Source organism: Vanessa tameamea, chromosome 22 (assembly GCF_037043105.1).
Source record: "Vanessa tameamea isolate UH-Manoa-2023 chromosome 22, ilVanTame1 primary haplotype, whole genome shotgun sequence".
Taxonomy (NCBI): Eukaryota; Metazoa; Arthropoda; class Insecta; order Lepidoptera; family Nymphalidae; genus Vanessa; species Vanessa tameamea.
Genome location: NC_087330.1, coordinates 5,137,879 through 5,159,708, shown reverse-complemented (window position 1 = coordinate 5,159,708; position 21,830 = coordinate 5,137,879). Strand labels below are relative to the sequence as shown.

At 32.2% G+C, this 21,830-nt stretch overlaps 1 protein-coding gene across 1 annotated transcript; it reads left to right on the top strand.

Annotated features, from left to right (window-relative positions):
• Positions 1–1,198: 1,198 nt before the first annotated feature.
• On the top strand, positions 1,199–21,821 carry LOC113398137 (uncharacterized). The gene is made up of 8 exons (XM_064218513.1): positions 1,199–1,300; positions 2,205–2,292; positions 8,766–8,905; positions 13,767–13,932; positions 14,693–14,823; positions 18,190–18,327; positions 21,097–21,274; positions 21,475–21,821. The coding sequence occupies exons 2-8, from the start codon at positions 2,224–2,226 to the stop codon at positions 21,628–21,630; spliced, it is 978 nt and encodes a 325-aa protein (XP_064074583.1). The 5' UTR covers positions 1,199–1,300; positions 2,205–2,223; the 3' UTR covers positions 21,631–21,821.
• Positions 21,822–21,830: the final 9 nt, after the last annotated feature.

Below are 21,830 nucleotides of genomic sequence, written 5' to 3'. Positions count from 1 at the left end.
GACAATTGACATCCCATGAGCACAGAATAGAATACCTATTTGATGTTACTATAGTAAAATTTAATTGCACTTTAATTAATAATCTAGTATCTTTATTTACATAAGAATTATTAACAGTAAGTATTTATATACAAATATAAATTAAAAATGATTACCGAATAATGCATTTCCCTGTTGAATCGCAATTCCGATCCTCTGGACAAAAAACGAACCAGCTCTCCTGATACTAATAGAGGCAATAAGGCGAGATGTTCTCATATAAAATTTCCAATACTTCTTTAAATATTTGGGTTACTCGTTTGGTCTCAGAATATCAATTTAATGACAAGAACTGCGAATATGTTCTGCAAATCTGCTATGGTTTATTAGATTTATTTTTCTCCTATAAATCACCTTTATTTAAATTATAGTGTTGGTACTATTCTCTCTAATCTGTATTAGGCATAGTTGGCACGAGAGCTTGAATAAACAATAGTATGAAGAATTCACATTATAAATAAGATGGAAAAAAAGGAGAAGAATATACCCAGCTATGTATTAAAGAACCAATAACAAAAGGTCAATTAGTGACAACTTCTAAATAATGTAAGCAAATGCATGACTATTGTTGGGCCTATATATCATTACGAAGTAAAATTTAGTTAAGCGAACTTTTGGTAACATATATACAGAGGTCGAGATAATAGGCACGTCAGACGTATCACATAATATCTATTTGGAAGTAGGACTTGCGAAAATAAAAATAAAACGCAAACCCATTAAAAAAGAGATTAAATGCAAATAGATACCAAATCGTTATAAATTCCGCTTGTTAAAATATTAAACAGGCTCGTGTAAACACTCCCTTATCGTACATACATATTTTTGTAAGGTTTCCAGAACTGTTTCAGTAGCAGTTGAATAATGAATTGACCTGAAAATTGAAATTTGTTGATTAGTTTTTTTTTGTCATCCGCGTGCGTCGTTCCTCCGGTTTTGCGGCACTAATGCGAAGAGTGATTATACTTTTAGAAAAATTTGAAATTCGTGTAATAAAATAATTACGTTTAAAATAAAGTTGTGTTATGATTATACGTCTTTTGAATGATTGTGGTTTTAAATTACAATAAATTTAATGATTCATTTTGTCATAAAGTTAAATAAAAATCTAAATTTTTTCAAAATACTAATTTTTTTCAAAATACTAAATCTTTTCAAAATACTAATCTAAATCAAAATAGGCCGTTTTAATCAATCTATTACGGAGTAAACGCGTAAAAGGGAATTTAATATCTTACAAGAACTTTATCATTACAAGCGGGTAAGTTGATACTCGAATAAAGCTTAAACTATCTCAGTATGTTTATGTGATTGAATATTTTCATATAATATATAGTTTCGTAATACGTTAAGATAGATCATTAAATATATTTAAGAGATAGAAACAAGGCCAATTACATTTTCCATGGCTATTTGTAGTTTGGCATCAATGAGAAAATTACTGTTGCTTAGCACCGATCTATGCCTACAATAGCCACGATGCATAATGTAGTGCAACAGCACAACAATAAAATAGCACACATTATATGAATATTACATTTTGTTGTATTAAAAACATTAACATATATAATAAAGTTTACGATATTATACAAAATAGATAATATTTTTATGATATTTTAAAGTGATGATTTATGATTATTATCTACATTTATATTATAACAAATTTAAAATAATTCTTAATTGCGAAACTGCATAAATTAATATATACAGCATATTTGATAAATGTAATCACAGTTTCCATTCATATTACTGTTTTATATTATACTTAATATTATGTTATTTAAATGATAATCCTCAATTACATAACAATACTTGTTCCCTATACAAATAAAGAAAAATATTGTATTATTATTCAGCTGATTTTTATGAATACATAAAGTTATATTGGTAGAATTCAGAGTAACCAATTCTCTTAAGTGCTTATCAATTCAATTGCAAAATAGTTATATTACATATTCTTGTGGTCCACTACCAAGAGTGAATGCTTTAATATAGACTCGCAAGGGTAATAATTGTATGAATCGAATGGTTGACAATGTATCAAAGATGTTCATAAAGCAAAGCTAGCTAGCAGCTAGCTTTGCAGTATACTAACAACTCAAATTACTAACCAAATTTGAGTGAATAAAAAAAAGTGAAAATATTTGTTATGTTATTTGTTATAGATTTTAAAAAGGATTCAAGATGAGTCTGTTCAAGACGATGGCAGCTGTCACAATATCTTGTGGAAAGATGGGCATAAGGAATGGAAGTGTAAGTTTTATAACAGTATTTTTTATAAGTCTACTAGTTGTGTAACTGATGCGATTACCCATTGTTACAAACATTATCCAGAAACACAATTAATTTTCTAAAATATTTCAGTTTTTTGGCAATCTGCGTTTTACTATGCAGTATTAAAAATGAGGAATTTGTAAACAAACCTTCGTCACATATATAAAACACATAGAAGAATATTTAAAAAAATAATTCAACCCATATTTTTCAGAAATTCCCTAGCAGAATTTAATCCTTTTCCACCCAGCTGTTTAGGCTGTGTAAACAGTGTGACAATCATTTTAAAAATTATATAAAATAAATCAACTTTATAATGCATGTATCTCATTTTATATTATTAAAATAAATAAACAAAAAAAAAAACATTTTTCAATCTCGAATCTGATTTATTCCTGCTTAGAAGTCTTACATTTTGTTGTTAAATCTTTTATATGTATTCTTTAGATAATAAATATATTAACATGCTAAATAAGGCAAACGTCATGGATCTCATATCCAGGTCTAACAAAGGATACCATTATTGTTGACAATTTAATTTAGGTATGCTCATATTTCATTACTCATATTGCTCTAATCAATGATATACTGTTTTACTTCATATTCAATCACAAACAAATAATTATTATATCAATAAAAAAGTCTGAGTAAGTAATTCTATCTCACTGACCCACTGTGAGGTGTGACTAAATAAAACAAGAGAAAAAAGAAATTAAAGGAATCCTATCCACTGAGTTGGTGTGTTGAGTTCTTGTATGTTCTTACATTAATAGTACAATTTTCATTGTAGTATATTAACGCAGTATAAAAAAAGATAATGTTACGTTTTACAAAACAGTTTTAGGTAATAATTAGTAATTGCTTCTATTCCTGGGTTTTAATATTGCTTATTTTCTGATGTAATATTAACAGCCCATAAATATCCCATTGCTCGGCAAAGAATTCCTCTCGTCTTCAGGAGAGGGTTTTCAGTTTGTTCCACCTCACTAATCCAGACATTGATGGAATTTTCTGCTGACCGAAGTTGTCAACAAGTACCTATGTATATATAGGGATGCATTTTACTTAAAATAGGTTTTGTGCGTCGACAGAAAGTTAAGTAAAATTTTCGTTGAAGTCTAAATTTATGTTGATGTGACTTGGTTTATTCAAAAGCATAAGTAGTATTGCATCGCTGCTGCGTTCATTTTATTATGACGTTATTTACGGGTATCGATAAAATTTTTGCACCTAATACTTCCGAATAAACCAAATATTCGGTCGAATAAATATCCTTATGCCAACACGCTATTTACAACTAAATTCATAGTTGGCTCGTAGCTCACTTGCAACAATTATATACATTGTCTGCTTTTGTTGGCAATGGTATGAATCAGTAACGTCAGTCGCATTGCCAATATCAATATCATCAATAGTAAACATTGCTTCAGTTAGTACTCTCTCCGTCTTTTCAGCGGGCGCCACAGGATCGCTTTCGCATTCTACCGTGAAGTGGTCGATAAGCCCAATTTTATGACATAAAACAATATTTTTTAGTACTGTATTTATCTTAAGACCTTTTGAGTTTTCACGTAGTCAACAGAGATGATAAACGTCGCTACGGAATGGAACGGAGAGGAACGAAAAAGTGTGATGATTATGATTTATGATGTTTAAAATAACAAGTGAGGTAGAATAAACTTTGAATCCTTTTCCATAACACGTCTTATAGAGTCTTTGTTAAAGTCTTTGTCCAGCAGGAATAAGTTAAAGTTATTATTATTAGCGATAAATAATTTGGAAAAACAATTCGTAAATTGCGATACATGAATCTAATCTGGAGTTAATGGTGTCTGCCACCGGCCACCGTTTACATTCAATCTACTTACACGGCATTGAGTAGGTAGTATGTATACACTGGTTTCGCTTAAACAAAAGTATTGTGAAGAGTACACATTATGGTAGCAAAAAGAGCAGTAAATGGACTAAAGGTAAACATTGCACAATAAATTCTTCATTGAATGAACAGTTATGGACCGAGCGAATGAATGGGCAGACATGCTGATATTGTGTGTCCAAAAGAAAATATAATCGTTATATTTTGGCAATATTTCTAATACTTATTACAATCAAAAATTTAGAAAAACTGTCCTACAAGTCTTTAAACTTTAATCACCATCTTCTATGTTTTAAAACCGGATCAAAATCGTTCAAGATATTACTTAACGGAACAACATAATCGTACCTCTTATAAAATAACCGGTATAATTTTTATAGTAGATAAAAAAATGCGCGTTACTAAAGTGTTGTTAGGTTTCACAATTATTAAAGTAGGTTAAATCGACGAGTTGCAGAGATAACTGTAAACTTATACGGTCACAAGCAATACATTTTATGGTTTATATCTATGTAAATAAAACCGTAAATCGTAAGTACGTATCTGTGAACAGTGAAAAACCATCTAATAATTGAACGCAGTATGTTATATTTTAGTGAATGATTTTGCTGGTCTCCTCCAGAGGTAAATTATTTTAAGCAAGATGTATCTAATTATAATGACGTTTGGAATCTTATTTATTTACATATCGAATGTAAATTTCAAATATCCGACTTGAATAAAAATTTAGCATCGATATTAAGATCTTGAAAGTAATATGAAACTACCCTTTAAGTATCTCCTTTCCAATATATTATTTAATTTCGGAAAATATGTTAATAAATATAATTGATATAAAGATAAGAATTTATTAAATAATTATTATATAAGATAAGATTATAATTATTAAATAAAGATTTGAATAAATAATTGTCGATTGTAACGATTTAATTATGCCCGTCTAATTATATTAATTGTTTCCCCGAAATTATATTCACCGTATTCACAGTTACCCTTGTACAAAAACAAGGTTACGAATGCGTAGTGCGTAGTAGTGCTGCGTTGTTACAATTTTATGTTACAACGAGTTCAGATACTCCTGCATATTAGTCAACTGGAAGGATTGCCGAACTAAAAGAGCAAGTAAAAATGAGATTGAGAAAGAGTTTGCAATATATTCCTGTCAAATGTTTAATTAAAAGGCAGAGAAATGAGAGAGGGTGCACGAAATAGAAAATGTAGTATATTTTTTACAATTTTATAAGTCTTCAGTTACTTGTTTTTATCGAGTACTCGTTAATAGGAAGAGAAGTTGGAACGCATTACAGCGTCGTACGTTCATTGTAAGATCCACGTGACATTTCCTACATTTACTGGACTACATCCTTTAAGCCTGTAATTACACAATAACCCTTACGTGTAAGATGGCAATTGTTGGATTGCTGTTTGCCGTCAGAGTATAGAGATTCATACACGAAGGCGTCATTCATAAAAGAGACTCGTCTCATTATATGAGTTTATAATTTATATTGGTATCGCGAAATCAAACGAAGTGACGCATTTTAATTTGCCGTAGATGATGGATTATTATGTCGTGGTATAGAAGTTCTAGTGTGCGATGCTTTTTTATCGGTTATTCATAAAAATTCGAAACGAGTTAGTAACAGCTAGAGATATATGTATCGTATTCAAATAATTATATATTTATATTTAATAGTTAATAAAAAACACCCTGGTTCGAATTATCTTTTAATTACCTCTCTTTTCAAATTCTCATTATGCATTGTGCAGATAATATTATATGATTTGGGAACAACAGGCGCAGAACTAAGGATTACATGTTTTTTTATATATTGTTCCGACCCGGAAGTCGAATCTGGGACACCGGGAACTGCGGTCACAAGGCACTTTAAGCTCTTGATGATTATACAAAATATTTAAAAAGTAAACAATGTAAAAGTTGCAATGAAACATAAATACTTAGTAATTCTACTTAAAATTATTTTTAATAATATGAACTGCGTAGTACCGGTATTGCATAATGTGTGTGTATGTTGTTTTATTATACAATTGGCAACAGTATGTCGCGATGCACGTGAGCGGCGCATGCGCACGTGTTTTGCACTTGAACTTGAAACAGACCGGTAATTATAAATGTTTCATAGCTGTTTTATAGCATATACAGTATGTCGTATTGACTATGTTCTTTGTATACTGTAGAAAGATGAATCGATTTGATATACCGTGTAGGACATTTCGAAAGTGATTAATATGAAGTAGAATTCAACGATTTCTTTGTTCGAAAAATCATTAAGGCTACTCGATATTATATTGATTAAAAAAAATGTACCCGTCTGCCATTTTCGCCAGATTTAAAACTTTAGATCAATCCTGCTGTTTTAAATCATCATTAAAAAAAATTCAAGAAGTTTTAATTAAAAATATTATTGTTATTATTATATGAATACTAGATACCCGACCTACTTTACATTGGTACAATAATTATATATACAACTTTAAGATAAAAAAAAAGACAATTATAAAAACAAGACATGTTCTTTTTCCGGCTACGAAAATTTGAAGATTTTGGATTTTCTGTTCTGTACTGTACGTGTATTACAAATATAAACCTTAATCTTGAATAAATCTGTTTATTGATGAAAACTGAAATCCGTTGCATAGTTAAAAAATCTAAGCGTTCAGACGGTGGGAAGTACTATGTAGAGATACACGTATATCTATCTGTAAGTGTATAATATACGGGCCACCTATATACGAGCCACGTGCTGTTTGCCGTCACGGTGTACGGTCCCGTCGGTAGTCGGTCTTAACCCTGAGTTGCGTCAAAAGGAAATCCTCTTGAAAACAATATATTATTTAATATTTTAAAGGCCATAACGTACTAGTCATAACAAACACATAAATCAAAGCGTAAAGATAAATGCCAAGATATCGTGTTACAATGTATTGAACGTTGTACTGTTGCATCTATAATAAAAAGATAGTTTAATAAAAAATGACCTTGATGATGATGATGATGGCGGTGGTGACCACTTAACATCACCTAGCCTAACTATTACCTACATAAAACAAAAAGTAATCGCGGAGGGCCAAACATGTAAAAATATATACCGAACCGTTACTATCTATTGTAACAGCGTGTATATTTTGAGGGGAAGTTTTCCAGCTTCTTCCAAATAAAATTATTCAGGTTGGTTTATATAAATGTGGCAGATTTACATGCGAAGTATGCAGGTGTCCAGATGTTTTTTCTTCCCCGCTGAGCACGTTATGAATTACAAAAATAAATTACTTGTAAATGCAGTGGGCCTGGAACTCGCAATAATCAGTTAAGATATCAGATTCATATTTAAAGTGAAAGCATGTACAAACTTTAATTTTTCATTTTGCTCATTTTTGTTGTAGAAGCAAATAATGGTATTTAATCAATAGTTTAATTAGCATGTAGTGTTTGCTTTTAAATTATTGTACATGATCTATGGATGTATTGTAATTGTATATGAATTTAAGAATGACCAATGTAAAAATGTAGCAAACCTAATAAATACATAAATAGAGATTCAACCGCTGGACCATTTCGGTTCTACTTGACCGAATAAATATCTTATAGACCTTTTTTGGAATACTATCTGATTACAATACAAAAAAAAAATAGAACGGCCCTTAAAGAAACATAAAGTGTGCCTTGAATTTTGGTATGAATGACCTTTTACTCATTATTCATAGATAATATTTCCGTGAAATAGTTTCGAAGGTGTTTGAACTTTATTCGAGGCCACTCGTTGCTTTAGTTGCTTTTTGTTAAAGTTTTTGTAGGGACTGTTTGTTTAAGGATCTAATTATAGCTTGTAGAATCATGAGAATATTCTTAATATATGCTTTTTTAAATTATTGGACTTCTTTTGAAATTCCAATGATTTTTTATGTCATCGTTTTAATATGAAATGTGACTGTATAAGTACGTTTGGATCAAAGGCCATCGCGACAAAAAGTTCGTACGAATCCAGCTAAGACCCATAGTCGAGTACTTCATTTAATATAGAAGTATGCTATTAAATGATCTAATAAAATAAAAAAAATAGAGTCTTTTAATATCCTACTCCTTTTTCCTTTTTAATAGGAATGTTTTGGATCCTTGAATTGAATGGATGAAGAATTGAATGGATTTGGATCAATTCAGTACCAAAGCAAATTTTCACCCGGCACATTAAAGTTTTCCTTTTCCTTTATTATCGAGAGAAGCACGTGAGGACTCAGCGGTGCTACAATATTTTTAGTTTGATTAATGCAAAAGAACAATATTTATTTATCTAATAATATTAAAATATAAATCATAGAAACCAGAGAATGATTCAATTGATATTAAATGTCTTCTACTCAAAATCAATGTTGATTTAAAATGAATCATTCCTGACAATATCAGAAAATGCTTAATATATGTAACTGACATATATGAATTGAATTACACACTCGTTTAAGTATATAATATATATTATTTGATTATTTGTGTTACTGAAATAATAAAATACATAAATGATTTTATGTAAAATATTTAATTCGATTATTTTTCTGACAGTTGCCCATACGACCTCTACTGACTTGCGCCCCCGTGGCACTGACATGGGACCGTGGTGCGCACACGCAGGACATCACGAAGAATATACAATATATCACCAATGAGAAGATCAAGCTAACGACGGATCCAAAAACTATGAAGTGAGTTAAATTTTAAACGAAATTAAACACGTATTAAAAATAATTGTAAAATCTTAAATTGTGAGATGTAGGTATAAATATATATTGAGATAATTATATACCGTTACATGAAATTACCCGTATAAACCGGGGCCGAGAGGTAATGTACAAAATGGTACGCAAAAACCGCAAGAGACATGTTTCGCTAATAAACATCAGTATTTTATGTCATTTAATAGTCATCCAATCTTATTTGAAACTTGTTTTTTTTTAAATGAAAATTTGTGTTGCGTTTTGAGATCCTCGGTGCTGTTGCTTTTAGGGGCGATAGGGCGCCAGGGTCAAAGGTGAGCGCAAGTACGGCGCGTGACTCACGAATGATACGATTAAAAATTAACAGTGACCTTTTAAGTTGGCACTTCAAAATGCGAACAATTTAAAGAATGAGATACTTAGTATACTGTATTCCAATGGGAATAGGAGAAAAGATAAATAAACAACTTTGACCTTGAATTGACATGACATTTTAGTTACACTAGTGAGGAGAAAATTATTGAGTGAATGGGTAAAGAATGCTAAGGAACGATATATTTTATTGGTTTTACGTAATTTTTTAAATAAATTTTATATCAATTGCAAGAAAGGTACATATTCAAATTTTTAGATAGAAGCATTTTTAGGCTTAAATAAAAATTAGGTCGTTAGTTTTGATTTGGATCGTGGTATTTCGCTAATAGCCTCATTAACTTATAAAGAGGTAGTTATTTTCAGTGATAAGTCATAGAAACACACTCACAGTTTCATTTATATGAATAGATTTTTATTCCATCATTAATAAAAAGAAACATTGAATGTTTCAATAATGAAGTGGCATTTTCAAGACATATGATGTATTGTTTAATACTAAGGTTTTGAATAAAAAAAATTTTATATATCTTTCAAAGAAACTCTTACTTCATCTTATATCTAAAACGACTTTGACCTTGAAATAGGCATTAAATTAAAAAAAAAAAACAAAATGTAATTAAAAATAACATCTTATCTTAATCTTCAAACCGAAAAACTAATGTTCAATCAGCGTAGGCCGTGTTGATGGCAAATCAAAAGTCAGTAGGCAAAAGCAAAAGGTCGTAAATATTAAATCGGTTACAATTACAGTTCGCTTAAACAAAGCCAGGTCGTAAGAAAAAAACTTTTGATAATTCCGAATAAATATATTACTTTTGTATTATTTTCAAAACTATAAATTAAGTGTTGCTTTGCATAAAACTAATCTATATTTTAAGATTTTTTATTTCAGTTTAATGAATTAATTCTTTAAAATTTTTTGTCTATACCTTACTATATAAAATAATAACATTTTTATCGAACAATATGTAACTTTCTATATTATATTATAATCCATATTATAACCAATTAAATAAATATATATTAAAAAAAAAATCTAAATTGTATGTTAAAACTAAAATAATATATTTTTTATCTGTATAAATTTATTCATTCTCCATTCGGTTAGGGAACATCCTTAATGAGGCCTCCATTTTAATTGTTCGTTCATCGAAAAATGGCGTTTTGAATGTCGGCAAAACTGTTTTCGTTACTTTGAAAGTCAAATTTAAGTGGATGTACGTAGTTAAGTGAAATATTGTTATATTAAAAGTGAATATATAGTAATCAAGAACTGTTTGTAGTAAATCATAAAGAGGACTTATCAACAAAACACTCGTGATATTGAAAAGTACGGTTTGTTTTGGTTCTTTCCTGTTCCCATTGGAATAGAGTATAGTTTAAATCCTTTATTGCTTTGCAACTGTGATATTTATGTATAGAATTAAAATATGTAACTTAGATAAATTCGTTGAAACGCCTTAATCAGTCGTCACACTTAGAACGTATAGCCTATTCCAATAAAGAGAAAAGATAAAAGCACCGACTATCATATGCCATGCATTTTTTTTGATATATGTAGCCGAACGCACAAAGGCCACCTTAGTGTACACAGTTTCTCACGTTGGCAATACGCTACCAACCTTGGAAACGAAGATGATATCTATTTTGTACCTGTAGTTACACTGGCTCATTTAAACTTCAAACCGGAACAAAACAATACTAAGTATTGCTGTTTGGTAGAAGAATATCTGATGAGTGGGTGGTAACTACCCAGTCGGACTTGCACAAAGCCACCGCGTAATCATATAGTAGCATAATAAATTAATAGATAGCTCTTTTATATTATGCACTACGAAGAGGTCTTGATTATGATATATTTATATATTATTCAACACTATCCCACTGAACTACTAAAATCCATTTCACTTCCAGTATTTAACTACGTCGATGTTCAAACGCATTTTTGTTCAAGGTTCCATATTTAATAAGTACCATATATTGTTTTAAATTTCGACCAATGACATATCAATTCGAAGTTAAAACGTTATATATAGCCTGTTACTGGCAAATTTATAATGTATGTCAATTTTTTGATCGCTCTAAATGTTAGTTGTGATAGTTTGTTAAATAAGTTTTGAATTAGTACGCCGTTTTGTATATTGTTAGTAAGGTGACCTGTTTCAAAATGTGCCCGCTAAGTGGCTGAACATAATGCCCGGAGCCATATTAATATGTAAAGAGATTCGTTCCAATTACAATACAACTATTGTTGTTCTCATTTCAAATATTTACAATACATAAGTATTTGGTTTATGTATTTACGTCCTTTTGTAATTGAATAAAGACTTTCACTTTACAATTTAAAAAAAAATGTTGACCACTTTATACTGATGTATACGATGCGTGGCCTACCTGTGTGAAACATTATCTATATGTCACTGAACACGACTCCACTTGGTGTAGAGAAGTTATCAGGCCGCAGATCGCAAGGTCCTGAGTCCAGGTCGGCCCAATAAAAAAAATTACGGTTGCCGTGCCTGAACTTCCTGTCGTGTCGGAGTTGCCCGATTGTGGTATTAAAAAGTCCACTATAATATATCATGCACAGTTGCCTCTACTCTCGAGCATAGCCTCAATAACCGAAATGGTTCAATCAAAGCAAAGTCAAAAATCTTTAATCAATATAAAAGTGTTTACACTTGCTTATTGATAGTCAAAAATCTACCACCGGTTCGGAATTTAACACCTCGGACCTGAGAAGAATAAGACATACATTGTCATTATTCCAACAAACCTCAACCCGCAACTACGTCTGCTAAGTTTCTTCTCTCGGCCTAAAATATTTGTTTTATAAGAATATGGTGTTTTCGTAAATGTCAAGTTTTTCTCGGTTCAAACAAAGCGATGTTAATAAAGGTCGTGATGGAAACATCGATTAAGAACTTTACTATTTCCGTCGCCATCTGAATCTACTTGTAATTTTCGTTGAAATATTTCGTTAATATTTACTGATCTATAACTGTTTTGTGGAAATTAATGTCTTAGTCATAAACAGAAGTAAGATTTTCAAGGTCGTGTTTATTCTTAGGCCTTGTTGTGTATATGTACTTGTGATAGTGCATGTGTGCGTGCCGCCGCTTGCATTATTCACGAGCCAATGAGTTGATTAAACATTTATTAAACTTTGCCCGTTCAATTGAGACTATACCCTGTAACTGTAACTACTATTTTATTAAATATATTAATAACTCATTTGTTAAGTTAAACCAATACGAGTAAGATATTATTATTTAAATATATTCAACTTTATTAACATACATTTTCAGACTTTTCTGGTGTTACTTTTAGAATAAATAAACAAGTCATTTTTAATGAAAATAAAGTCCTATTTAATATATGAAATAAATCAAGCACTTTCGTCTAGGTCACAATAAGTAATCTTAATTTTAATGATGATAATAATTGTGTGAAAATTCATATTTGACGATAGCGTTTTTTCGCGTACATCATCCAAGGAAATTTAAAAATATATGTGTCATTAAAATTAAAATAAAAAAATGTACTAAGAGTTTCGTGATGTTAACATAATATGTTTTTTTTTGTTTTTGATTTGATGTAACCGAAGATTGACGGTGTAATAGCCTGGTTTTAGTCAAAATTCGCTTAATCATTTTAAGAGGTTCTTTAGATAACGAAATAAAGATCTCGTAATTTAAAATATATGTTTTACATATTAGACTGTGTTTTGATAGTTACTCAGTCGGGAAGTCAGTGTTTTCAAACACTTATAAGCTTTTATATCGTCCCTTTACAAGATTCATTTCAATTTCAATTTAGTGTTAATATAATATTATTCAATCATTATTTTATAAGCATACATAGTTATGTAAACTTGTTAACATCTTATAAGAATTATTTTTTACTTAGAGGATTCAATGTTCAATCAAAATAAAAAATAGCTACTATAGAAATCATAACCGTGTGTTGGCAATAATTCTGGCATAATTTGCCCGTTCAACCGCAATATGGATTACCTGGACGAAAAACGAAATAGCCCTCCTGTTATGATTAAGACGTTTATACAAATTCGATATTAAATTACATTATTACTCCAACGTCTAAATGTTTCAACTGCAAAAATATACAGAGATATATTTTAGAATTAGAGTTGATAATTTGCGCCGTTTGTTCGTTTCAGTATTTTGTCATGAGACGACCGACATAGGATTTCTTTATGATCGTGATGGTATAACTTTTATCAACGATTCTTAATCCCATTAGTACCTTATTCGAATGGAAGTGATCTTCCTTATTTAAAAGCATGAACATTTGAGGTGTATTTTTAATTTGATACAACAACCGATTAGCGCGATATAATTAATTAACCGTGTTTATCTAGGATGTAAAAATAATATAAATAATATGCTTAGCAATTGGCACTTGTAGTTGCCTCGATCGTAATTCGATCATAATATTTACCTTCTGTCCGTAGATTGGACAAACAACTGAACCGTCCAACATGCGTAATGATCAACTGGCTTCTGGCACGACAGAAACACGTGATGAAATACGCAAATCTATACCTCGAGCAGGGCTTCGACGTCATCTCCGTGTCCTGCACGCCTTGGCAGCTGATTTGGCCGCTCAAGGGTTCTCAGGTTAGTTGCTTAAAATAGACTATATCTCGATCGAATATAATTACAGTATATAGATGAAATTTTATATTTAGTATATGGATAGTTTATTCATAATTGAAAAGCTGACTGGAAGATGAGCCAACTTGACGACGATTGGTCAAAATGTTCGCCCATTGAAATTAGTGTTTTATTAAGCATAAGCAATTTATTGCACCATCTTATGCAGCCAAGTAGGTGTATATATGTCCCTGGTTTCTGTAATGATTTTCGCGCTCGATTTCTGTTTTAAAAGCCATGATTGTTCAGAGGTTAGGACACGAAATACTTAGCTGAAGTTTGCGGCTTCAAATCCGGGCAACCACCGCAGAATTATCACGTGGTTATTTTCTCTCTCCTACCTCAATTGGAGAAGGTGAAATAAACTCTAGCCTTTTCTAGGAAAGCAAACCTTAGTCCAGTATTGGGCTAATTACAAGCTGTTACTTTGCTTACTTAACTCACTCTTTTGACAGCAACAGCAATACAAAGAAGTGATGTTTGGCACGAGAATAACTATTTATCGGATAGTATAAGACATTAGATATTAAGACAAGCCAAATATGCGATATTGTTTATGTAGACATGTCAATAGATAAAATAAATTAATAGTAAAAAACATTTAAAAAATATATTTACAAAATTCTTGTTTAACCTGATAAGAGTTCCATCGTCGGGAGCGAGTCAGGTCATGTTTATCATAACAAAGCAATGTCAGCGGGACTAATTTCTAAATTGTCCTCAGCTGGTAGCGGCTGATCTTATAAAGTTCATGGCGGCCAATGAAAATGACCAACCGACCGTCCTCCACGGGTTCTCGGTGGGCGGTTACATCTGGGGCGAGGTGTGCGTGCATATCATGAATAATAAGGAACAGTGAGTATTATTATATGTATACTATACTTTATGTACTTTTAGATTTTACATAATATAATATAATGATCGATTACTCGGCAGGACCTTTCTTAACCTCTCCTCTCACCTTTAAACCGTGTGTCACGGCTATATTATGCGCAAGCGATCCCCCAAACTAACTGCTGGTATCTACCCAGACGGGTTTCCACAAAGCCCTACCACCAAGTTCAATATCAACACATTCTATCACCAACCAAGCAGCCAGTCTTATACAGGCATAAGGGACATTGCAATACCCAAGGTTGGTAGCGCATTGGCTATAGTAAGGAATGGTTATAAAATTGACAGCGCCAGTGTCTATGGGCGGTGATGACCACTTACCATCAGATGATCCATAACCTATACTATAAAAAAGTTACCTTTAAAGTGTAAATGAAACTCGTATCCTAAATGCATATAAATCGTATAATAAATTATCTACAATATCATACGAGTAATCAACTAATGTTTGTATTCCTATAAAATTACTGTCAAACAAGGTCGGTTTTGAACTGTTAAATTGTTTAAATCAAAATCTCATCTATATTATATAAAGATTAAAATATACTATACGTAAACATAATTTGTTCAGTTTATTCAGTATCCTTGTAATTATAAAATTTAAAGGTCATGATAAATAAGCCATATTATTCGTTACGATCGGACATCATATTAAATATAAAAAAGCGTGGATGTAATATTTATTGATTTTATTGCCCTTTACCGATATACTCTGTAATTTAAATGGTGCAAAAGAGTAACTACTGAGTTTGTTGGCGGTGCTTTATCAACTGTAAAATGAAGATTTAAAGTTCCTTAAAGAACGTACTTGAATAAAGAATATTTTGATTTTTGATTGAATTGATCACAACATAAAATTCATCTCGTGCTCGGCTACGAAGGAAAACATCTTGAGGAAACCTGCATGTGTCTATTTTTAACGAAATTCTACCACATGTGTATTCCGCCAACCCGCATTGGAGCAGCGTGGTGGAATATGCTCCAAACCTTCTCCTCAAAGGGAGAGGAGGCCTTTAGCCCAGCAGTGGGAAATTTACAGGCTGCTAATGCAATATCAACAAGATAACACACCAGGTTCAGGAGTTTATATAGTCTTCAGACCGGGAAATTAGTTCCTAGAATATATGCACGCAATAGTGGACAATGTATAGTTGTAATTATCAATGCAATAGTCGCCGTCAAAGACTTTGATGATACCATTATTGTCAACAATAATCTAAAAATATATATTATAACGAGCTTGCTAGTAAAAACATGCAAGCACAATAAAAAACTCGAAAATTAAAAATAAAGGCACTGACACACAGACGCTTACCTGGAAAAAATATATTGTCATAATAAATTGCTGTTTATAAGTACTTATAGCATTTCATAACATTTCCTTCGTTGAATCGATGCTAGTAGTAGAAACTTAGCAATTGTAGCCATTATATCAATTACACTGTCAGATCATTTAGATAAGATAAGCTCATAAACTCTTGATCACATGCTTCATATTTAAGTCAGAGTCCAGCAAATTTTCATTAATGGCATAAAGTCTTCTGGATCTACGTTAAAAATGGGTTTTCCACAAGGATCAATTTTGGGTCCCTTTCTATTTCTAGTATATATAAATGATCTTCCTCTTTATGTTAAAGGTATTTGTGATATAGTGTTGTTTGCTGACGATACTTCACTGATTTTTAAGGTAGACAGGAAAAAAACTGACTATGACGATGTGAACGGTGCATTATCACAGATACACGATTGGTTTACAGTAAATAATTTAGTTTTGAATACTCAAAAAACAAAAATGTGTAGTTTTTACTCTACCCAATGTTAGAAAGCAAAATTATAATATATCTTTAAATGGTGGCCGTCTTGATGTATCCGATACTATGATTTTTTTGGGAATAGCATTGGATTCCAAACTTCAGTGGAGTCCTCATTTATCATCCCCGACAGGAAGACTCAGCTCCGCAGCATACGCGGTTAGAAAAGTTAGACAACTAACTGATATTGATACCGCTCGTCTAGTATATTTTGGTTATTTTCACAGTATTATGTCATATGGCATATTACTTTGGGGTAATGCGGCAGATATTGAATCTGTCTTTAATTTACAAAAGAGAGCAATCCGGTCTATTTATAATCTTGGAGCTAGAGACTCTCTACGGGATGTTTTTAACAAAGTAGGAATACTCACTGTTGCGTCACAGTATATCTACAACAATATTATGTATATTCACAGTAGCATTGATCACTTTGTTAAAATCAGTGATAATCACTGTATTGTGCACAAGAAGTAAGGATAAGCTTAGAACGCCAAGTTTCCGACTCCGCAAAGTCAATAAATCATTCTTGGGGCAAGGTATCCGCTTCTATAATAAAATTCCGCAGACATTTTTAACTTCATATATTCATAGATTCAAGTCAATTGTAAAAAATACATTGGTAAAGAAGGCATATTATTCGATACAAGAGTATATTGATGATAAAAAAGCGTGGAGTTAATGCTTGTTGACTTCCAGGCAGGAGACATAACATACATATACAATTGTTTTTAACTAACATGACTGTATTTTTAGATATTGAAAAAGAGTAACTACTGAGTTTCTTGCCGGTTCTTCTCGGTAGAATCTACATTCCGAACCGGTGGTAGCTTTATTTTAAATAGTTTGTTAAATGATGATTCAAAAGTGCTTGTAAGAGCCTACTTGAATAAAGTATATTTCGATTTTGATTTTGAAGAAAAAATGTTAACAGTATAATTTAAAAAAACGAGAGGATACGTGTTTCTATTCTATTTTTATAATTCAGAAGGTTTTATTTACCAAAAAAACAATATTTATTAACAAAATAAAAGTAACTATTATAATACATATAACTACGCGTCCCGGCTTCGCACGGGTAGAACAAGGGTCTATATAAATTGTATATATGATAATACGTTGTATGGGTTTATGCAGCGCAACCCATTAATGTTGACGTGATTTTTTCCGATATCTTCGTATTTCAATAAATGAACACAAAACTTAACTAATTATACACCTAAATCTTTCACATAAATCACTTTGTCGATTATTGAAAACCGTATGTAAAGCCATTCGGAAGCTTTTGAGTCTATCACGTTCAGACAGACAGACAGACAGACAGACAGTGACGCGCTGGATTCCGCGAAAAAAGTCATAACTTTAGCTCCAAATATAAAGCCATCATAACATGCATGGAGTCAAACATGTGTCCTTGTGAGAATCTTCATGTTTTGACAACATTGGAGGTAAAAAGCATGACATAAACTACATGAATGAAATTATTAATTATTATAAAAAAATATTCAACTTTCAGATACCAACCAGTAATAGACCGCATAGCGGCTCAAGTGTGGGACTCAGCCGCTGATATCACCGAGATCACCATCGGCGTGCCGGCCGCGGTCTTCCCGAAGAACAAAATCATGCAGAAAACACTAAAGGCGTATATGGAGTGAGTAACTTTAGTATAAATGTTCTATATGGCAGTGATTAATGGTACCAAAACAAACAAGCTAGCAAAATTTCGCCAAAATCTTCTCAGGTATCTGTCTGTTTTCAATACTAGATTTCGGCAATCGAAACACGAAGAAATAGGTATTTCATTAATTGTACTAAAATACGAGACTAACTCTCGACAGACTGAACTTCGTAAATGCCTTATATATGTGTTTTTTTTTAATAATGGTAGTCGTTTTTTTTAGTAGTCCACTAAAAAAAATAATACCTATATATTTATAATGATCGTCTCAGAGTAAATTTGTATTTAGAGTAGATGAGATTGATGACTGTCGCAACAACCCAGACGGCTAAAGATATGGGCCTATATATAACGATAAGATGATAAATATTTGACACAAACGGATATAGGACACGGTATCCCTGATTTCTGAAGCGTGTTACGTCACGTGGCTCATAACGATATGAATATGATGCAATGTAGAAAGTAATTAAAGTAAAATTCCACTCGATATTGATCTTCAAGTGATAAAAACGATCGATTGACTTATCTACTAATAAATGTTTTAAAGTGAAACATTGTACGTTTGTTGTAACGTTGTTGTAACAATTCAACGATATGTGCTTTATAATTCACTAGCGACCCGCCCCGGCTTCGCAAGGGGTGCAATGCTGATACTAAATATACTACAGGAATGTCTTACAACGTTCAGTTTTTTGTTATAGCATCTTGTTTAAAATAAGAGCGTGTATATATAGTGATAAAATAGTGGCAATTTTTTTAATTGAATAGTCTCTATTTGATATGAAATACTAAATATTTTAATTTGATACTTAGTACTAATAGTCTATAATATAAATTAATTCTTTTTTGAAGAGATAAGTAGCCGGATCGGCAAATGGGCCACGTGATGTTAAGTGGTCAACATCGCCCATGGACTTTGGCGCTTTAAGAAATATTAACCATTCCTTACATTGCCAAAGCGCCACCAACCATGGGAATTTAGATGTTATGTCCCTTGTGCCTGTAGTGACACTGGCTCACTCACCTTTCAAACCGGAACATTGCTTACTGCTGTTTGGCGGTATAATACAACACATACTACAAACTAACTAAATAGTCAGAAAACGAAGGTGTTATCTAATGTATTTAAATCGATCAATTAGTTCAAAATTGTTTTTTAAGTGTCTTTAAATAGGCTCGTAAGAGAAGTCTAGCAAAAAGATTCATTTGTTCAGCGAATACCTTTGATTAATTATTATTTAAGATAAAGATAATATCACGTCAATTCAATGTTAAAGTTGTTTATTTTCTTTACTTGGTGATTGGAATAGGTTGGATGTATTATTTCAACAATATTGATACTTTAAGGTAAATAAATGTTCGTGTAAAATATAGCGGATATAATAGATGATTCTTTATCTGATAAGGGCTTATGTATGACCGTGACATTAATTTCCATGTTAAAAATACAATCGTAAAACTAACTTATTGTTTATCTACATGATTTATTTATTAAATACATTTTGTTGTATTACTTTGCTGTTGACGTTAGTTTAAAGTTTTCTGATAAAGTACCAACAACGCTACAACAACGTGAAAAAAGACGTGGCAGTCAGTCTTTTCGATGCATGTCACTTTATAGTAAAAATAACGTAGATGTAATTTGTGCCAACAAATGCTCCTGTTCATAGGCTCCGAGATGTCTGATTAATTTTAAAACAGCGACCAACGATGATATCGATGACTTCCTGAACGGTTTCGACTACGGCAACCTTACTCAGTAGACACTATCTGACTAGCAATTGACTGGACATATTATAGTCGCCATGAGTGTACGGAACATCTGATGGCATGGCAAAGAGCTTAGCGGCAAGACCAACGGGTTTACAGCACGTAAATGTTTCCGGGGCATCAGAGTGTATACACTACCAAACCCTAGGCTGGTATGAATTTCTCGATATTTGATTGGTTTACCCCTGGACCTCTAGCCTTATAAACTAGTCACGTGACCATTTCAGAGGTGATGGCATATAGCATGGTGGGCACACTAATACAGGCTTTTAAATTATTTAATACGTCTTAGGTAAATCGATCAACGCAAAGTTCTTTAAGGCACTTGAATGACATCATTCGAGTCGCATTATTGTATAATGCAATATACATAATATATTATAAATTATTATTATCAGTAAGTCAAATTGAGGGATCAATTTAGACGTGATCGATATTATTACAGGTATTACAATTGTTATCTAAATACCAATCATGTTCTTTTTTTCATATAATTGTGAACACAATAATTATATCTATAATTCTAAATAAGAATAGTGCTCCTGATATTGTAAGTAATAAAAAAATATGCGTGTAGACTAAAATCATTTTAAATTCAAATATGTCACAGTTAGTCTGATAAAATACGCATACATACAAAAAACTATTTATTTTATGTCAATTCTTTATTAATTTATTAAAGATCGTCAATATTTCAAATTAAGTCTTTAAGCCTAATTTATAAGAACTTATAAAATTATTTGTTTCGGAATTTTGAAAATGTTATCTGTAATAATATGATATTCATTGCATTCTCTTGTTAAATATTTTTAAAGTATAAGAAGGTTTCTGCAATCGACCTACCTAAAAAAAGGTGACTGAAGTAAACTCTATTTTTGCGCTTAAAATACGTCCCATTCAAATGCTCCATAAACAGTCTTCGGACTTTTTATAGACAATACCGTTATCGATTACAAATTCGTCCACCAGATACCACCTGAAGACGTTCCACGACGCCGCCACCGTGCACTACATCCGCTCGTCGCAGCTGTTCCACACCAACCTGTGCCGCGCGCCCGCGCTGTTCCTGCTGTCCGCCAGCGACCCCGTGGGCGCCGAGCGCAGCAACCGCAGCGTCTACGACAGCTGGTGCAAGATGGGCATCAAGGTACACCGAAAAACTATAGTTATTCTAATGTTCTCCTGACTGAAATTTAGTCATGTCGTAGGATATGTGCAGGAGATGTTGCGGTGCAGACATGTGTATTGCCCAGGTTCCATCCTAGATTTGGATGCAATCCGAAGAAACTGCCATATCAGTGCTTATTGCCCAAAAATCTAAAACGATAACGTGTAACTTATCCCCAGTGCACGTGGCAATGCTGGGACCGCTCTCCGCACGTGCAGCACTTCAACAAGCACCGCGACGAGTACGTGTCGCTGCTGCGCGCGCACCTGCAGCAGCACGTCGGCGCGCAACACGCGCACGCGCCCGCGGAGCTGTCGCGCGCGCACGCCCGCTGACCCGCTGCGGCCTGCCTCGGACCGTTGGCTATTATTCGTATTTTTTCGTAGTTATTACTTAAGATGAGAGAGAGGAAAAGAATAAACGAAATGTTTGTTCTACCCTATTTATAAATATTAAGGATTTTACACGTGTTACTTCATCTTTTTATATTAGATCACTATAATCCCTGAAATGATGAATCATTGTTTCTTTTAAA